Source organism: Etheostoma spectabile, chromosome 9 (assembly GCF_008692095.1).
Source record: "Etheostoma spectabile isolate EspeVRDwgs_2016 chromosome 9, UIUC_Espe_1.0, whole genome shotgun sequence".
Taxonomy (NCBI): Eukaryota; Metazoa; Chordata; class Actinopteri; order Perciformes; family Percidae; genus Etheostoma; species Etheostoma spectabile.
The window spans coordinates 13,124,385-13,143,277 of record NC_045741.1 but is presented as its reverse complement, the minus strand read 5'-3'; the positions used below and the strand labels follow the sequence as shown (position 1 = coordinate 13,143,277).

General features: G+C 39.8%; 1 protein-coding gene across 2 annotated transcripts in view; it reads right to left on the bottom strand.

The window, feature by feature from the left end:
• Positions 1–8,997: 8,997 nt before the first annotated feature.
• Positions 8,998–18,893, bottom strand: part of lepr (leptin receptor) — a 36,509-nt gene continuing 26,613 nt past the window's right edge. For both annotated transcript variants that reach the window (XM_032524881.1, XM_032524880.1), the window contains exons 9-21: positions 18,592–18,752; positions 18,335–18,440; positions 17,914–18,013; positions 16,731–16,948; positions 15,978–16,123; positions 15,184–15,337; positions 14,122–14,204; positions 13,812–14,025; positions 11,395–11,601; positions 11,209–11,292; positions 10,984–11,077; positions 10,411–10,486; positions 8,998–10,070 (exon numbers count right to left, since the gene is read on the bottom strand). In XM_032524881.1, coding sequence (XP_032380772.1) covers positions 9,141–10,070; positions 10,411–10,486; positions 10,984–11,077; positions 11,209–11,292; positions 11,395–11,601; positions 13,812–14,025; positions 14,122–14,204; positions 15,184–15,337; positions 15,978–16,123; positions 16,731–16,948; positions 17,914–18,013; positions 18,335–18,440; positions 18,592–18,752 — 2,573 coding nt within the window. In that variant the 3' untranslated portion in view covers positions 8,998–9,140. The remainder of the gene's footprint in view (positions 10,071–10,410; positions 10,487–10,983; positions 11,078–11,208; positions 11,293–11,394; positions 11,602–13,811; positions 14,026–14,121; positions 14,205–15,183; positions 15,338–15,977; positions 16,124–16,730; positions 16,949–17,913; positions 18,014–18,334; positions 18,441–18,591; positions 18,753–18,893) is intronic.

The following is an 18,893-nucleotide window of genomic DNA, read 5'->3' as shown; positions in this document are numbered from 1 at the left end:
ATGTTATTTACAGAAACCCAACAAATAGCAGGTTTGATTAGCATGCAGAGATGATTTTATTGAAAGTATCCCAGCTACAGAATTCCCTCAGTAGCTACTTTATCTGTGAGTCAAATGAACTATAAAAATATCCAAGTAATTGTCTAAAATTGCTGCACATGTTCAAAGAGAAAATAGGCTATCCACCCCTTGGCTTAAAATCTACTTTGGTAGTTCACAGATCAAAGGAATGTTTCCAGTCAGAAAATAAAGCACAGAAGCCTGGGGTGTCGCCTTGCCACATGCCTGTTGTGGACCTCAAACCAATTAGGCCTTAATTGAGTGACAGTGAAAGGGGGCCATTCAGCTGAGCCTCTTTCACCCTGTTAGACAGAGACAAGCATTCTTTGTGACATACGTGCTGACCGATCTGGAGACATTTCATTCAACCGACCCACTTATGGAAAAAAAGGCTGCCTCAGGTCCCTTTCAAAGACTTGTGCATCTCATGTTTCCTCCCACAAACAAGTGGACAGAAGAATTTTGCCATGCAAATAATTGGGTTAATGGTTTTGGTTGAATGCCAGTTCGTGCCCAATAAATCTGTGGGGCAATGGTTCTCTTTCCCCCATGCGAAGAAGCAGAACAGTAGGTCACAATAGACGAAAATGAGCTCTTTGATGGCATCTTTATATACAAAAAGCATGGAAGTTTGTTTGTCACCATCCAGATCGACTGACCCAGTTGTTCTGTGCCCAAACAACAACAAAGGAGAAAGGTTGTGTGAGGTAAAATGGTGGTCTTTAATTAGTGGGTTGATGGTATCATGGTAATATACAAATCATTTAACCGTTATCAAATAGCTCATATATTTGCAACCTTGTCTTTGAGAAATGAGGTGAAAGAGCAATGTGCATGTCTTCCCAACTCTTCTCAGAGGCCTCCAGCACAGGAAGGGCCCCAAGGGTCAGCACAACTTCTGTCTACATGCTTTTTTCCCCCCTCTTCGTTTGCTCTGCACCACCTGCTGCTACAGATACTTTCAAACTCATACATTTTTCCTCTCTCTCTATCTCTCCACTGATTTCCCTACAACTGAGATGCACCGTGCAGTGTGCTATGATGCATGGCAACAAGACCATGTTTCTCTTACACTCGGTTTACTAAAAGCAGGAGCACAGCCAAATGCAGCATACTCATGCAGCTCAAAACCAGCTAAGGCGGATTTTCCTCATTTCCTTTGCAGCCATGGACTTTTGCAGGGAACTTGCCACAATCTGACCTTTATCCCAGATGTTAAGGCCTTCAAAGCTAACGTGGATAAACAGCAGAAGCCAAAGCCCTTTCCGATTGCTGCACGAATTAATGCCAGACGATCAATGAAGGATTTACAATGTCAAGCTGCTAAATCTTTCTCCTGATGCACATTAACAGGGTTGACTGCTAGAGCCACAGCTTGAACAGTGGCATTGGCGCGCACACACACACACACACACACACACACACACACACACACACACACACACACACACACACACACACACACACACACACACACACACACACACACACACACACACACACACACACACACACACACACACACACACACAATCATGACTTTGCGTAAATATACACGCCAACTTTCTTAAGGCAAGTGGCGTGTTTTCTATACACATTCTGAGCTATCCGCGTGTACAGTGGGCGTACACATACACTTGCCATGTTATCGCGAGAAGAAAGCTAGGGTTGAGTTCAGGAAAGAAGAACGGGCGGGGGTTTAGGAAAAGAAGAATGGGGTTGGCTTTAATAAAAGAAGAAAACGAGTTTAGCTTATTGCACGTGGGCAACGATCCCATGTATAAACGTTGCCTATGGACGATAGGCTTCCGTACGCTGGTTATCACTGACACTTTGTGACGCATAAAAACTTAACTTGACGTGACAATGTGCGGGCCATCACTCAAACTGTTCAACAGTTGTGAGAATGTGCGAGCCGTCCGCAAAGTCTTTTCTGGATCTGTAACGTGGCAAATGCAAAAATCCCCAAACATTACAAAATAACGTTTCAACTTCACTTACTGGCATATTTCTGTGACGTTGTCTATGAAAAAACACAAGGATATTCGCCGATATTACATAAAAGTTTGATCATTTATGTCAATTATTATCACACTAATAATTCAATTTGCAGGCTACTTAACCTCTGTTAAACATGAGGACGTGAAATTTATGAAAAATCCAATCAGGAAATATTTTCAGTCATCCTCCGTATTTCCCATGGACAAAATATCGTACTCACTGTGCAACAAAAAGATCGGCAAAGAAAAACGCAATAGCGTCTGTGAGTCTGTAGTTGTGGAGGCTCAGATATGGTGTACAGGAGGAGGGACGCACGGTTCCATCTTCCCAGGAACAAACCCTAATTGATCCTGTGGATGATTTGTAGGCTTAAGTGAACAAGGTGCACCCGGTCCACCAAACACCAGGCTGTCTTGATTCTGCACACATCTCTATTACTATAGTCCTATTTACTATTTCATTATTTTATCCATGCGTGGCGCAGCGGATATGTGCGCATTGTCACCTGCCGTGGAGAGGCTAGCCTCACTACCCTCTCCTCCTGTGACTTGGATCTCCCTCGCACTGGACTCAGTTTCACTGAGCCTACTAACACTTAAAATAAATAAATAAATAAATAAATGTCAATACATCAGTGAGTTCAAACTGCTGATTGTGCGTAATTTGGACTGACACTGAGCTGCATGTTGTTCTGTATCTGGTGTGGCGCTGCCACTATTGGCTTGATTTCCACTTCGACATTAGACATTTTTTTAAATTTCCGAACAGAAGGTACTGAATACCTGTAATGGTAGAAAGAAACACATCCAATACCTAAACCACAGTAAACTGGTTGATTGTAATTTGAAGCCAAGGTTTTACCTGTAACCTCTCAGCCACCAGAGTACAGCTGTGGATCAGCATTGGCTTTTTTTACTCCTCTTCCAAACTGCCCTCTTTGCCTCATCGATTGTTTTCTGCTACTTTTTCCAACTCCCACCTCCCTTTTCTATAACCCACAGGTGATGAAATCACTTCCAGATGACCACATCCAGCTGAAAACATAAATCAGTCAGGACACGTAGGTTTGTTTTTGAAGAAAGTTGCAACGCCAGACAGCTATTTCCTGGGAGGTGAGGAAGCTTCCTGGGGAAGTGTTTGAGCTGCCATTTCCAGATGAATGGATTTAGGCAGAGACGGACACAAGAACCAGGGAAGAGAGAAAGATGGAGAAATGAAGCCCAATATGAATTATTTAAGATTGCTAACCCAGTTTTCCTTAAGATAACATACAGTATGACCAAGAGGAACATTTATTTTGTGAATAATGAGTTTTGCGTGAATAGTTGACAGTTCTTTACTTGTAGCATTTCAAAGCCTGAGTATAACTCTCTTTAGGTCATGGCAAAGCTCAAGTCTTTGAACAAATCATTTTGTGCCAGGAACTTTGAGCAGCTCGTACGGGCTTCAAAAGGAACATTTAAGTCAATATTCGTAATCTTATTTTTTCACCAGTCACTCTTTCCCCACTAATGAACAAAAGCTTTATCTTAAGGACAAGATTACTGCATATCATAGATACTTTATTTGTTTACGCCACCTCAATGGCAAAGTGTTGAAATTCAATCCTTTCTTGGCAATGCCAATTTGTCACAGCTGAGAGATCAGCAGAGCACCAAAGAACTTTCACGTGTAGCATTTCTCTTGCCGGCCGTTTTATCTCACGACCCCGTGTTAAGCTGCTAAGTTTGCAGACCAGGAAGCAGGTACTGAGGCCCGCTTATTAGGGGGTTCTGGGGGTGTCTAAATCAGTTGACTAGACAAAGCATTTTTTTGTTTTTTTTATTTGGGATCTTTTTGATCATTGGTGTGCTGTCATGCATCTTAATTTGCAACACTTGTGTCTGATGGCTTTCAGGTTGGAATCCTCAGTCATTATCACCTTACAGAAGACCTAGTACAGAAAGTATAATCCTGAGCTCCTCAACCATAAACACAACTTTCCCCCCCTCTCTGTGGTAATTCCATTTCTCTATTACCCAACCCTTGCATGGTTACAAACCTCCCATGATGGTGCAGCTCTTTGCACCATCATATCCTTCTATGGCAAATACAAGAGACCCAGCAGAGAGGGCCTTTAAGGATACAGCTCGCTTGACACCACTGGGAGAAAAAAAGAGTTACTGAGCTCCATAAGTGGTGCTTTTCTGTCTCCTCGGGGCTGCAAAATGCAAATACATGTGTAAAATGTTGGATGATTACAGATGGATTTAAAATACTTATTATACTCATTATAATGTAATGTTATAATGTCATGTGCAGTATATGTTACGTTGCTCTGTCAATAGCATTTTTGGATTGTTAAGGGCGCATTTCACACTCCTAAACTGCAGTACTACTCTGTCATCTTGTGGCCGTAAGAAGAAAATACATCCGAATGGCATCAGTATTATATTGTACTTTCGTCATTTGGCAAATATAAAGTTGGGGAAATATTATCCTCTATATGTTGGTGGTTTTATTATGCAGTTTAAGAAAAGTACAATAACCACGTTGTCTGGTCACATTGTCTGTTTGATTGCTGTGTCCTTGTAAGCTGTAGTTTGGACACCTTAACACATTGTGGACGTGACAAATAACCGACAGGAAAATGCATAATAATGTCTTATAGATATAAAAAAATATTGACATGCGAATTATTTGCACAAAACAAACGTGGCCGGTGTGTAAAAGCCTTTGAACTACAGACAAAGCAACGCGCCATTCGGATGTATTTACTTTTTGCAGCCACAAGGTTTCAGCATATTACTGCAGTTTAAGAGAGTGATATGCACATCTGATCAGTGTGCATGCTTTTGTGTACTTATTTATCCACTTAGTCAATGTGTAATTCTTTTGTGATGGTATAGATATGCAGCGTGATAAAATCCAAAACATATTAAGAATTAGATAGGGATGTACACAGTGGCAAGATTTTTACTGTCACTTTTCCATTCAATTTAGTTTTGTTTTTAAATACCCCTTATTATATATTATTTTACCTTTTCTATTTATCTGTACTACTGCGGCCTTTGTGCTACTGTAACAACGAAATTTACCCTATCTGGATCAATAAACAAGTTTATCTAAGTTGATAAGTGTGTCTATGTATAGTTAATGGCCATCATTTACAGCCACAATTAAAACAGTAAGCTCTTTATATACTCTATTGAGCACACACACATACAAGCAAAACCAAAGGTTAAATCGATTAAATAACTGTACATGTAACGTGAGACCTATAAGCTTAATAACGTTACAACTCAAGTAGGTAAATTTGTCCAACTAAGATTCACTCATTGTATAGCTAGCTCAATTCTTGTGAAAAAAGGGTGCAATTGATAACGATCGGTGAAATTATTCATGCTTGCAGTGGTGTGGTAACTTTAATTGAGTTGGTAATGTAAAGTAGCTGTGGAACTTTCAGTTTGTGTTGATTCTAGCAGCTCCTTTGGAGAAAAGCGCTAGTGTTTTACCACGCCTGCTGCCAGTGTTGCTCATTTCCCGACGAGTTCCGTTTCCCGCGACCTTATATACCTTCACCACCAGCCATTGGCTTGTAGCACGTGCTTATTTCCCACCCTGGTTACTTTTGACAACTTTCTGGATATTTTGTGACCATGCTCAGGACCCATAATACCTACAATATTTTGTATTACTGTTTCCTACCTGCAGTGAAGTTACTAATGCTAGGGCTAACCCTAAAATGTATATGTTTAAAGAAATGACTGTCTCTCAGGTTTTATTTTTATTTTTATAATAGCCTCCACTTTAAATATAAACTTGAACTTATCTATGACACTGTACATGATGTGTTTATACATTGTATATTAAGATCAACTATAACAACTTACTTGAGATTTTGTCATTATTTGACAACCATTAACAAAAAAAACTATTAGTACAGGGGCCAGTGAAAATTGACTTTGGCCGAGTAAAAATGTTTGTTCACTTGCCTGGACGGGAAAGTGAAAAAAAACAAAAACTTTAGCGTTGAACCCTGACGGCACATCCCTATTTGCAGCTGTTAAGATGGAGCTTATTTCAAATTACTTTATATACTGTCGGGTAGCATACAAAAATACATCAATTATTAGTTGATTATATTTTGTTTAAATAATCTTAAATATCTAAATAACCTTTCTGTCTGTTAACTAAGGGTTTCTTTTACAAGCTCTGTGCTCATTCTCATAAAAGGGGTTAGTTAGAGCATCAAATGACAGTACTACTACAGAAAATAAATGGAATAAGTTAGCCTTCAGGGCTTTCTGCCAGAAATGGTTTATTTTAAGTTTTCCTGTACTTGCTAATAATTGTATTGCCTAAAGCTAAGCCTACTTGTGCCTCAAAGAAGTAATATAATAAATGAAAAATATATTACAGCAAAAAGCACTGTGCAAGTAAGACAAAAGAGGAATATTGGGACAAAATTATAAATATTATAAAATTATTATTAATATATTATGTTATTATGTTACATAAATATATTTATATTACCAAATACTAATGCTGACCAATCATTTTTCCATGCTACAACTGCCCATTCTAAAATTCTGACAATTTAAAACTTAAATGCAGCAGATTAAAATGTTATACTCAAGAACTGCATTTGACACTGTCCCATTATCAAGGAGTCCCGGAAATCACTTTAAATTAAAGTGAAATTAATTTTAATAATTGCATTACCTGTGATAAATACTAATCAATTTAAAAAAAAAACTAGCTGCAATATACCAGATTTATTATTAAGTCTAGCTTAGACTCTCAGGTACTTTGCTTTCCTTCTCACAACATCACTGATTCCACAACTTGCCCAAATATTTACCTGAACAGTTTATGTTATGTGGCATCATTGTAATTCTTGGCCATCAATACATGTGGGTAGATACCATATAATCTGTTATGTGTCATCATGTTTCGTTCAGGAGATAGAATGCAAAACACATATTTTGCAAAAAGTAAAATGGCATTAGAAGCCTTTAATTGCAGGGGTCTGTATCTGAAAATGGCCACAGGGGTCCCACCTAAATAGAACATCATTTCCACAAATTAACCAGGAAAATGCATTGTCTCAAGGGTGAAAACAGGGCTGCTTTCTGACACCATGAAAAGTTAACTTTTTGTTACATCACTCACCGCTTAGCAGATCCACCTCTGTTTTCAAACTTCTTTTCATGAGAAATGAATGCTAACAGCTAACGGAGAAAACTAGCAACAGTTCAATCAGCTAGCCTGTGAGCTAACGTTAGCGCCAGCTAGCCCGTTCGCATCAGTGCATTAGCTAACAGAGACGAGTCTGTTCAAACTGCGACCGGGACGTTGTCAGGACGTTTCCCGCTCACCGTGAATAGGATGTATGACGACTAGCTATAGTTAGATATCAATATTAGACATCCACGCGCCGCGGACACTGAACTTCCACCTGCTACTTCCGGTTTGGCGCTCCGCTAACTTGAATTTTACGGTGATTGATTAACCGTGCGACTCTTGGTCAGTTTGGACCGTAATTGTTACTGTATTATGTTGTTGCACTTCATATAGGCATACTTTTGTTATGTTATATCTGAAACAATGGGTTATATTTTATAAACTGACCGTATGTATAGCCATGTAAAATCTTAATTTGAAAAATATTAAATAGCACAACATGGAAATACAAGTAGGCCTACCTCAAAAATGTTGGATACTTACACCATACTATCGATTGTAGCCTACTTGGTTGCTTTTCACTTTCCAGACGAGTTTGTTTTGGAGGAAGGGTTGGCTAAATCCAAAACCAATAAAGGTGTAGGCTATTAATAAAACTTTAAATACCTGTGGTCTTCTACGCATGAGTGCCAGAAGTAGGCTACTCTATTTTGCCCACATTTTTAACAGTAGCCTACATTGATCGATCCAATCACACAAACCAGACAAACTAATGATAAACACTTTATTTCCACGATGAAAAATATACGAAATATCTCAATATACAATAACATTTCACGTCAACAGATATTTTCATTAGGCTACTTAGAATTTCTGTCTTCTTCCGGTTTCAAAGATACATTCTTTTGTCTTTTATTAACACCAGACAGCAGGTATTTTTTATGTTATTGGACAAACAGAAAAAGAGATTTCACATTTCTCAAATACATTACCGCACAAAGTACAAAAAGACATCCTTTCAGTTGGTGGATGAGTTAGTGCATGCAGATGATGCAGAGGCTGATTACAAGTAGCCTACAGTAAATGATGTGTCCAAAAATCACCTGCAATTACTAACAGACTACATGTTTGTTTTTATTGTTAACCTGCATTTCATTTAGTCACAACGGTAGCTTTAAAGTGACATCCAAGGTTTAAGTGCCTTTACTTCACAGTCTCATGTGCTTATAGGGAAACAAAACTGTCCAGATTATCGGTTATTCTCTTTCAACCTCTTACATGTTTCACTTCAAATGCAGTTGAAATGATTCAGCGTCAGAGAATGAAAGTCACGTCACATTACGGAAGCAGCAGATGAGTAGATGTACTGTACACACACAACGTCTAATGTGGAACCACCTGTTAAATATGCTGTATGTATAAGATGTTTAAAGCCAAAAGATGACTACAACCTCCATTACTCTCTTCCTGATTACCAGTGTACTGCTTAGAGTCTGTCTGCTGTTCTCTGTGAGAACAGTACATTTTTCCAATAGCCTAAATTCCAATAAAAGAGTTCATTTTTACTCAGCAGGTAGTCCTGCATCAGGAACCGAGTGCAGAGAAGGAGTGTGGCACAGTAGAATCAGGGTTTCAAAGCCCCATAAAGAAAGAAAGAAAGAAAGGCCATAACTGTGGCTGGTGCCCCCTTGACGTCTTTTCTCACAGAGAACACAATAGCAGCGTTGATTAATATCAATTTCCAATCATACAGTTAAGGTAGTTTTCTGCTTTTTTTAGCTCCATACCTCACTAAGTTTTTAGGAACATCCGCTGCATGCAAATCCGCTTTGGTAAACACTGAATCATGATGCCGGCGATGACACGACGGATGTAAAAGGTGCATATTTAATTTTAATGCACTCTGTATAGAGTCACGGCTGGGGTTTGCCGTCTTGTGGCTGAGCTGCGAGTTGCCTCGTGGACGGAGCAGTTCTGAACTGAGGCAGGTATGGCAGAGAAAAGCTATGTGTTGCCGCTGACAGCAGCTCGCTCGAGTCCTCAGGGCCGAGCAAAGGGTGCGACGCACCAGAACAGTCCTCTAAGTTCAAAACTACATTTTTTAGCAGCTCAATTTTGGTCTCCTCTTTTCTCTGCTCCTCGTCTTCCTCGCTCTCCTCATCCTCCGCTGGACAGTTCATTCCTAGATAATACAAGTTCTTCCCTTCTCTCGTCTTGTGTTCTTCTTCTTGCTCTGATGTTTCAGAAAGCTCCTCCACAGAGTTGTAGGAGCAGGAGCGCCGCGGGTCGTCTATCCCTCCGCCTCGGCAGCTATCCAGCTCCCACAGGCCGTACGGGAAAGATCCAGAAATGTCTGAGTTGTTGGCAGAGAAATTGCCCTCGTCGCTGGAGCTGCTGCCGCTACCATCCTTGTAGTGGAGATGAATGGGCTGCTGCTCCTGCTTCAGACCAGACAGCAGCACAGTCGCATATGTGACTGAAGACTGAGCAGAGCTGTCAGTGGTGTCTGGAGGCTGGTCTCCTGCAGGATCGACTAGCGGTAACAGATCTATTCTTGGGAGTGAACTGGTTGATTCATCCAGATTAAGGGCTAAGGAAGCTCTACCTTGGAGCACCTCACTCTCCATGGGTTGGTCTTGGTCAACCTCTGAGTTAAACCCTGATGGAATAGAGATCAGGTCAGGAGTTAGAGACACAAGCGGGGCTTGGACTAAAGCTGTAGTCAGAGCTGCGAGGTCAATCTTGTCCCCTATGACGACTTTGGAAATGTTCTCAGATGGCAGGAGCAGTGGCCAGGCTGAAAGGCCCTCTCGAGGTATGAACAGGTGGTCAAAGGTGTCAGCCTAAAAAGACGTGCAAAGACAGATATTTTCTGAATTTGAGCTGATATATTAGGGTTAAGAAGGGGTGAACTGCACAACTCTGTTTCTATACTACCTGATGGTAGCATTGCAAACTACTTACACTACTACAGATGTAGAGAGAGAGCTTGTGCATTTATGTGACTAAAGCAATTAATACAGTAAATGTGCAGGCATAAAGTAGAACACATTCTAACATAAAGGGCCGAATGTTGTAAACCATCATGCAAATTAATCATATTCAAGAGCATCAGTGTATAAAATAAGTTTCTGAATGTATGCACACATGTTAACCATGAGTCATTTTCATTTTTTTTTTTACCTGTTTGAAATCTAGTCCTTTGGCCCAGGAACACTTGTTTGGGTTGGGAACATCCTTCCACACAAACCTTTTCATCCTGAAAAATATGCACCGGATATTTATGTTTCATCTCTCTGTCTAAAGGCTTTTCCCTTGCTCGCTCGCTCCCATCCTCCCTCCCTCTCGCCCTTCAGCTAATGAGTAATTACACCCTTTGTGACCTGTTAAATGTCACACTCCTAATTTTTCATGGTCAGTGTATCTGCTCCTTAAACTAGACTGCACCCCAGAGACTTTCATCATTTATCATGTCTTACAGGTGTCTGGGTAAAAAAATAATTTGTTGTACACTTATGCTGTTCCGTTAATACCTGATACAAGATTAAATATGGAGTAAAACGCATGTGCATTCGGCATGTGTCTTTCATAAGATAAAATATTGCTGTTGTAGCATTAAAACACCTCCAACCTCCACCTCCATGGTGATTTTCTTTGTGCAGCAAGTTTTGTGACTGAACATCAACAACATCGTTTTTGAGTTTATTTTCTGTAAGTGTGTATTCGGAGTCTTTTCACCAAACAGGAGCCTCTTACTGGTTTTGGGAGAGGATCAGGGTGACAAACAAGACGATGAAGAGGAAGGAGATGATCATCAGCATCATATAGGCTGCAGGGTCTCCTCTGGTGGCTGCAACAGTTGGAAAAATACACATCAGACCTATGATTACTAACCCAGAAAACATGCTGGCATTGTGTCAGACTTAAACACTTTAAAGTGTAATATGTTTTTGATACAATAGCCAAAAATCTGGTGCATACCTATGGCATACATTGGCTCCCCTTCACCATCAGGAAACACAGGGTACAAGTAGAAGCCACACTCCTCTGAGCCTAAGAAATCCCCTAAAATGACACATTTAAATTATGTTGGCTGAGTATATATACTCACTCTTACACTGAAAAATAAAATAATGAAAAGAGCAGACAGAGAAGAGGTCCTGTTACCTCTCAGATAGATAGGGGAGTCGGTGTAGGGCAGTCTGGCCCATGTTTCTCCACTCCTGCCGTTGTGATAGTCAGAGTCCCGTTGCCTCTGTGGAGACCACTGGACCACCATGAAAAGAGGCACATAGCTGTTGTCCAGAAGGCTCCAAGACAGAGACACACAGGTGCTGTTGACAACCAACACACTGAACGAACGCACACAGTGGCCTGGAGAGTAGAGAAGAGGAAACTGAGTGGATACAATTCGATTAGGTACGTAGCAATTGTGTAACACCATTCTGCCCAAAGATATTCCCTTGTTTTTTGACTCCTCACACCCTGAATCATTTATTTTTCTGCACTTACTTAGTTTTTTTTCTGTATACTGTGAGCACTTAGAAATAATAGTGTTTCTAACATATAAACACGGTAGGGCCCTATTTTAACGATCTAAGTGCATGGCGTGTAGCGCCTGGCGCAGCTGCGTTTAGGACGTGTCCAAATCCACTTTTGCTAATTTGATGGCAGAAAAAAGGGTCCTTTTGCCAGGTGCATAGTTCAATAGGGTTGTACCTAGTGTCGTCATTATTTCACAGAAGTGTTTTGGGCGTAACATGCAATAAACCAATCAGAGTGTCATCTCCCATTCCCTTTAAATGCCAGGAATGTTTGTACCTGGGCGTACTGCTATTATGATGGTGGATTTGCACCATAATATTTTTATATGTAATCTTTTGCATGTGTGTGTGCTACTGCGCTTCCTTGTGTGTTTGTAACAATCATAGCCTAGGCACAATTTACTAATGCGCTGTTAAAATAACAATGAAATGCTGTGCTGTTGACTTTAGATCAGGTATTTGTTGGTCAATGGCGTGATCATTTCCCGCTGCCCCAAGACAGCAATACGCCAAGAATTCACGTGAACACACCTCTCTGGAAGACCAGCACACCCATGGGCGTGAGTGATGCCTTTGGCATACATGTGTGATCTATTGTTAATATACAAATATATTTATAGACACTTTAAGTAGCATGATTTTTTTATTTACAGACTGGTGACAGAGAAACTAATGCAGATCCATACAAAAGTGCTACTTAATGGTTTTCTGAGAATATTGTGATTCATTAGCTACTGTATGGTCCTGAAATGTCAACATCAGTTGTTTAGCTGCTCTTACACCTGAAAACATATTCCTAAAAACAAATGAAAATGTCTGAAAACTGTTTTTTTCTATAAACTAATGACTGAAATGGAAAAGCATTTTGTTCTCGGTTAGCCCGTTAATGGGAACACACACACACACACCACACCCACACACACACACACACACACACACACACACACACACACACACACACACACACACACACACACACCACACAAACCACAACCAACCGCACACACACACACACACACACACACACACACACACACACACACACACCTTAAATAGATAAAATGTCATTCTGTTGGAGGGCTGCTAAAAAAAAGTAATAACCACACTAAAGCTAATGGCAGCAGCGCTTTCCCAGGCTCTCCAGAAACACGCGTTGTAAGTGTCATGTCCTCATGGATGTCTGTTTACATCCTTAAATATTTCTGTCTCGTGTTATGAGGCCATGGTTGTAGGGGGAAAAAACAGACAAACAATATGTTTAAATAATAATTTAAAAAAAACATCTCGAAGGAATGTCTCTTTCTTGCCCAACAACCTAAAACATAATAGCCAAGGTGACAGTATTGCCATCTTTCACATAGTTTGAAAAGAAACAAAAATATTACTGGAACCTTGTTATTTTCTTTCTAGTACATGTGTGCCTGCGTCTGTCAGTAAAGTACTGACCATGAATCTGACTGATCTTAACCTCACCTTTGTAGACCTATCTTTCCCAATGTTATAAAACTGTAAACCCTTTTCAACTCAGCTACAGCTTTCACATCTTTACTGGAACAGAACTGCATGTGTAGAATTTAAATGAAACTGTTTGCTCTCTTTCTCCTGACTGCTTGAATCTTGATGTGAGTTATTTTAGATTAGTCTTCGTTATATTCACGACTTTAGACAACTCCTGAGTTGTTCTGAAGTTTTTTCTAAGATGTATTTTTAGAGAAAATTTGCAAAAACTCACATGCAACAAATGTTTGGCATTTTTGCTTGATAAATGACTTTAAATGATGATCGACAAAATGATTGAGGATTTATGTTTAGTTAACTTTTTATTGTTCATGGGCCACAAACACGCTGTTCCCTTTATGATTGTAGCTATCCTTTAAGATTACTGCAGATGTAGTCTTTGAAGAAGACATACAGTATTGTTGCTGCATAACGTAATATGGGCTTCAGTGTTTGTGTAAACGAGAAAATGACTATATAACTTTCTGTCAACACTTATAAATATATAAATATATAGATAAAACATATTTTCAGCTCACTCACGTTTGGGCTGTCTCTCCAGTGTCATGTTGATGTTGTTAGTGGACCGTCCCATATTATTGTAGGCCTCCACAGTCACAGTTTGAGGCACCAGGTTCCACTCAAAGGTGTAGGAGGACACCCGCCCGATCTTCTCCCTTACCACAGAGCCATTCAAGGAGTTGTACTGGACTATAAATCCATCAACACAGTAAGAGCGCCCTGATATTTGGAGATGCTGCAGGGGAAAAAAAGAAGGAAAATCAACATTTTTATTCTATGTAGTTATGTATAAATAACAAGCCTGAACATGTTTTAGTTTTAGTTTGTGTACCTCAAATAGCAGTGTGACATTAGTCTGGTTTCTGTATGGATCATCTTGAAGAAATCTCCAGAAATCAGGGCCACGCTCTGGAGCTGGGGGGGGGGGAAGAGACCGACAATTACATCGCATCACGGCTTTTACCTCTGTGTTAGTGGTATGACGTGTATTTAGTTGAACGTCTTCCATTAGCGCTAGGGCTGCACAATATAAGGAAAATATGCAATATGATTGTTGAATATCGCAATAATGATATTACTCGCGACAGATAAACTGATATTAAAGTGTACTCAGTTCTGCGTTTTTGCCACTTTCACTATTCTGCTAAGATAAAACAAATTGCTTCTTGAATTTACGACAAATGAAAGCAAATCATTACCAACATTCTGTTATTGAACAAATTCAACATTGATTTGAATGTAAAAGGCACTAAAAAAGAATGACAGTTACATTATAAAGGGAAGTTTTCTACTGATATTTTCTTTCAACTAACACAAGAAAGTGTCTTTTGCCATATGTCGCAGCCTTTCGCGATATGTATATTGTGGCAGTTGATATTGCAATGACAATAAAAAAATTATATATTGAGCAGCCTTAATTAGCGCTAAAATCTGAAAGTCAGATATTATATAAAAGGCCACATCAGGCATCAAGAGTGAAAGCTTTAGAGCTTAACATTTTTGTTAATAATGAACGTCGAACATTAAAGCCATTGCCAAATGAGTTGCTACAAAGATTGTTAAGACTATCAGCTTCACAAAACACTCTCTGTATTTCTCAGCATGGCAATGTTTAGAAAGTGTTGTCGTCCGGCGACCTTCCTGCACAGAAATTCGAGTGAAGATAATTACCTCTTCTGAAGAGTTCATCATGTTTTTTAATCATCTGTGTTTTCCTTGGCTACTAGCAACTGTGTGAAGGAGGGGTGGGGATCGGGATGGGGGCGAGTGAGCGACTACGGAAGGCTTGTGTCATGTGGTTGTAACAACAGTGTTGTTGTCATTACTTAGAATACCTCATGGGGGCAAAAGAAACTACACACTATAGCTTGAAAGTAATGACGCCCTCCGGTACCTCTGCTGTTCTGAGGTGTTGAGTAGACCGAATCGCTCCATTCGCTCCAATAGCCTTTACCATTGGTGTGGATGCAGCGTACTTGTACCACATACTCCCGGCACATGACCGACACTGCGGTCTTTGCCCACCGCACCCGCACTGGACTTTGGACCTGCAGGCAAGACATTGTTCCCAGTTACTTAGTGTTCATTTTACATAAAGGAAATGGAAAATATCTGATCGGTGCAGTATACATTGTTTCATCCTTCTATCAGTTCACCCAAAAAAAGAGAAAAAAAAACTATTTCCTCATCTTTCTCATCATTATTAATATGATGATCCAATTTTCCAGAGAATTTTTCAATAAGAACCGCAGCTCCTATCAGATTATGTCAAACTGACTAGTGGATTCCATGTCCAAGCATTCTGTGGCATTAAATGAGATATGTGACTTGTTTACCAGCTGAGTGCTCGAGTCCAGGAATAACCTTTAATGTGTTTGTTGTTAATAGATAAACATCTTTCCTAGAAGATTATTTGATGTAAATAATGCCGCTTTGTAGAATAAAATAACAGTGAATGAACAGTAGGGAGTTGGAAGCGGCCTGTGGTAATCATCCAGTTTGCCACCAAATACAATAATTACATGCAGGTTGATATTCAGACGGTTTGCAATGTTCTGAAGGGCTATTGTTTATTAACCTCCTCCAATAATTTGGTTTCTATCAAGATTAAATGCCGACCACAGTGCCACTTAGCCAAACTTTCTATCAAAGCCTGTGGTTGGTAAAGAGTTCGACAGAGCAGCTCACCTTCCACTCTCTCACAGCTGAGGTTGAGTGGTACTGAAACTGACACTGGAGCCCTTCGGTTGGCAGAGACGGAGGCTCCCATGTAACATACAGGACTCCATTGCTTTGGCTCACTGCCTTTACATTAGTGGGTGCGTGGGGTTTCACTGCAGGGGAGATAGCATGGAGGAAGTGTGAGTTTGTCTCATCCAGCAGCAAAACATCTGATAAACATGATCATAGGGAATGGAAAAACAAACAATCTTGTGTAAAGCTGTTTTCAGTTTTTCTCTGTGAGCAATAATATTCACTACTTTAACCTCAAGTTCGGCTTCAAACATCAAACTCTTCCTGTTTCCTGTGAAGTTCAATATCCATTTGCCTTCAAATCTGATTTAAAAAAATACAATTTTCAAAATATGCCATTTAGATATTGCAGATTTTTGACAACATCTAAACTAAACAAGAGGAAATTAATATTCTTTAAATATATTTTCACATGCTATTTCATTTTAAAAACACATGAAGTTACGATAACTTCCATGACAAGTCATGACAATAAGCAACACCTTTGATGGACAAGATTCTCTTTTCAATTTACGTGACAGATTTGATTAATATAAAAACGTTTTCTTTCTTAATGGCTTGAATCAATGTATCAATAAGTTACTTTATAAGAATGCTGTTGAGTGTGATTTAATCTTTTTACACTTAGAATCCACATATCTGTCACTTTTCCGTTCTGTTTAGGTACGTTCCAGGTATCTTGCTCACCATGATCTATGGGCGACAGGTAGATGGGTTTAGACCTGACGGGGCCCAGTGGGGATGGCAACTCAAGCCACAGCTTGTAGCAGTTCATCCTCAAAGGCTGGATGGTGCAGTAAGTTTTCTGCTTGGACCTGTCCAGCACGCAAGCGGGCCCCATCTCCCCCACCTTCACCCCAGCTCGTTCCCTCTCCTCCATCCTATCGCATGGCAGGTCAGCCCACCTGGCGTGAATAAATGAATAAATGAAGATCTTGAATTTTGTAATGTTACTTTTAAATAATCTGATTAATACAGCTTAAATGCCAATAGACGCTCAGGTGCATAAATTAAGAATAATTCCGGTTTCTGACAACTTGAGTCTTATTTTTTTTGTAGTTTCGAGCATCATTTATATAATATATACTGTATCCATCATATATACATCATATATTTTGCCTGTGTTATCCTGTTTGCAATATTGCAACTTTCCCAGAACTTATTATTACAGAGTGATTGTTAAACTGTGTAAATGAGACCTACATTGTATTAAAATGCCTTAAAATCTTTAAAATTATCCTTAAAATTACAAATCACTTAAAAATAGTAAAACATCTTTCACATGTAAATTCATAGTGATTTGTTTTTTTCCATCTCAATTTGAAAGACTAGGAATTAAAGGAAAAGTAACACAAAAAACAGGAACTGGAGTAAAGAACAAAACAATGTTGCACAAGAAAGTTATAAAACAAGCATTTCACGAGTCTGTCAGTCATCATTGTTGCTGTGGTTTTTGGAGTGTAGAGGCTTTCTATTGAGGTCAGATGTCCTGATGAAATAAACCTCCTGGTATCACTTCACACAACTATTTCCTGGGTGTATTCACTAATTGTGCTGCCTGGTACTCTGTGTTCAGTAACTTCCAGGTTTTCAGCACAATGAGTTGGGAGGGTAAATCCAAAATCGGATCTGCTAGAATGATCGACGTAGCATGACAAGTGGGGATTGGTTAGGGTAAGAATACCAGGGTAAGCCAATCAGAGGCAGAATAAGGCGGGCCATGAGGCACATGCTTTTATGTTGACACATCTAGTGGATCCGATCTAGCAACTACCAGTTGTGAGGTTTCATAAACAATGCCACATCTTGCACAAAAATCCTAACACACTAAAACTAGACAGCTACTGTGAAATGTAAATTGCCGCTTTACCTGGATCTGAATTCATGTTTACTCCACTTTGTGTTGTTCCAGCTGCACTTCATTGCATCAATATCACCATTGGTTTCACAGTTTATATCGATGGAGGCTCCTGAGATATGCAGGAAGAAACACTCACATTTAGGTCACAATAACAAACTTCACCTGAGATTGCCTCTGTGCACTCAGATTATTTTTGGTTCATAGTATTGTGTTGTTGCTCCTCCTCTTTCTTTCCTGTCTTTGTCCACTGCCGTGGAAAAGTGAGGGACTTACAGGAACTTTTAACACATCAGAGGTGGAATGTTGATGTCTGACTTTCCCTACAGAATTAGCTCATCCGCGTATTATACTGTAAATAAATGATGCATGATGATGGTTTCCTTTTGTCTAAAATATTTAGCTTTGCTATTATAAGTGGAACAAAGCTCACCTTGTACATAGATCTGGCTGTATGGGATGGTCCACTCCTGAGTGCACCGCAGCAGGTCGTACAGGTCGTACCGAGTCTCTGAAGGACGCAATGTGATCTGGCTGACCTGGTTTGGGAACGGGAAAGCCAGATCTATTAATTAAATTAGGTAGACTGTACTTTCCTAAGAAACACACAGGGAAGTCAACAAAACATGTTGGAAATGTTCCCAAAACACACACAAGCCCTGGAAGGAGGAGATGGGTTTTTTTTCTTACCCATTGGTTGACTGCCCGGTACTGACTGGGATGAAGCTGCTGTTGGAAGTTGAGCACCCACATGGCCATGCTGGCGTTGATGCTGTGGTCGTTGAACACACAATACACCGTTACGTTCTCACCCGGTCGCGCCACCACTTCCTCAGGGATGTAGCTCACCTCTGCACACACACAAAAACATTATGATATGGTTTGATTTCTTTATAAACTTCCTAGTGTCTCTCTTCTTCTTTTTATTATTTTCATAGAAGTCTCAATATTATATATATATATATATATATATATATATATATATATATATA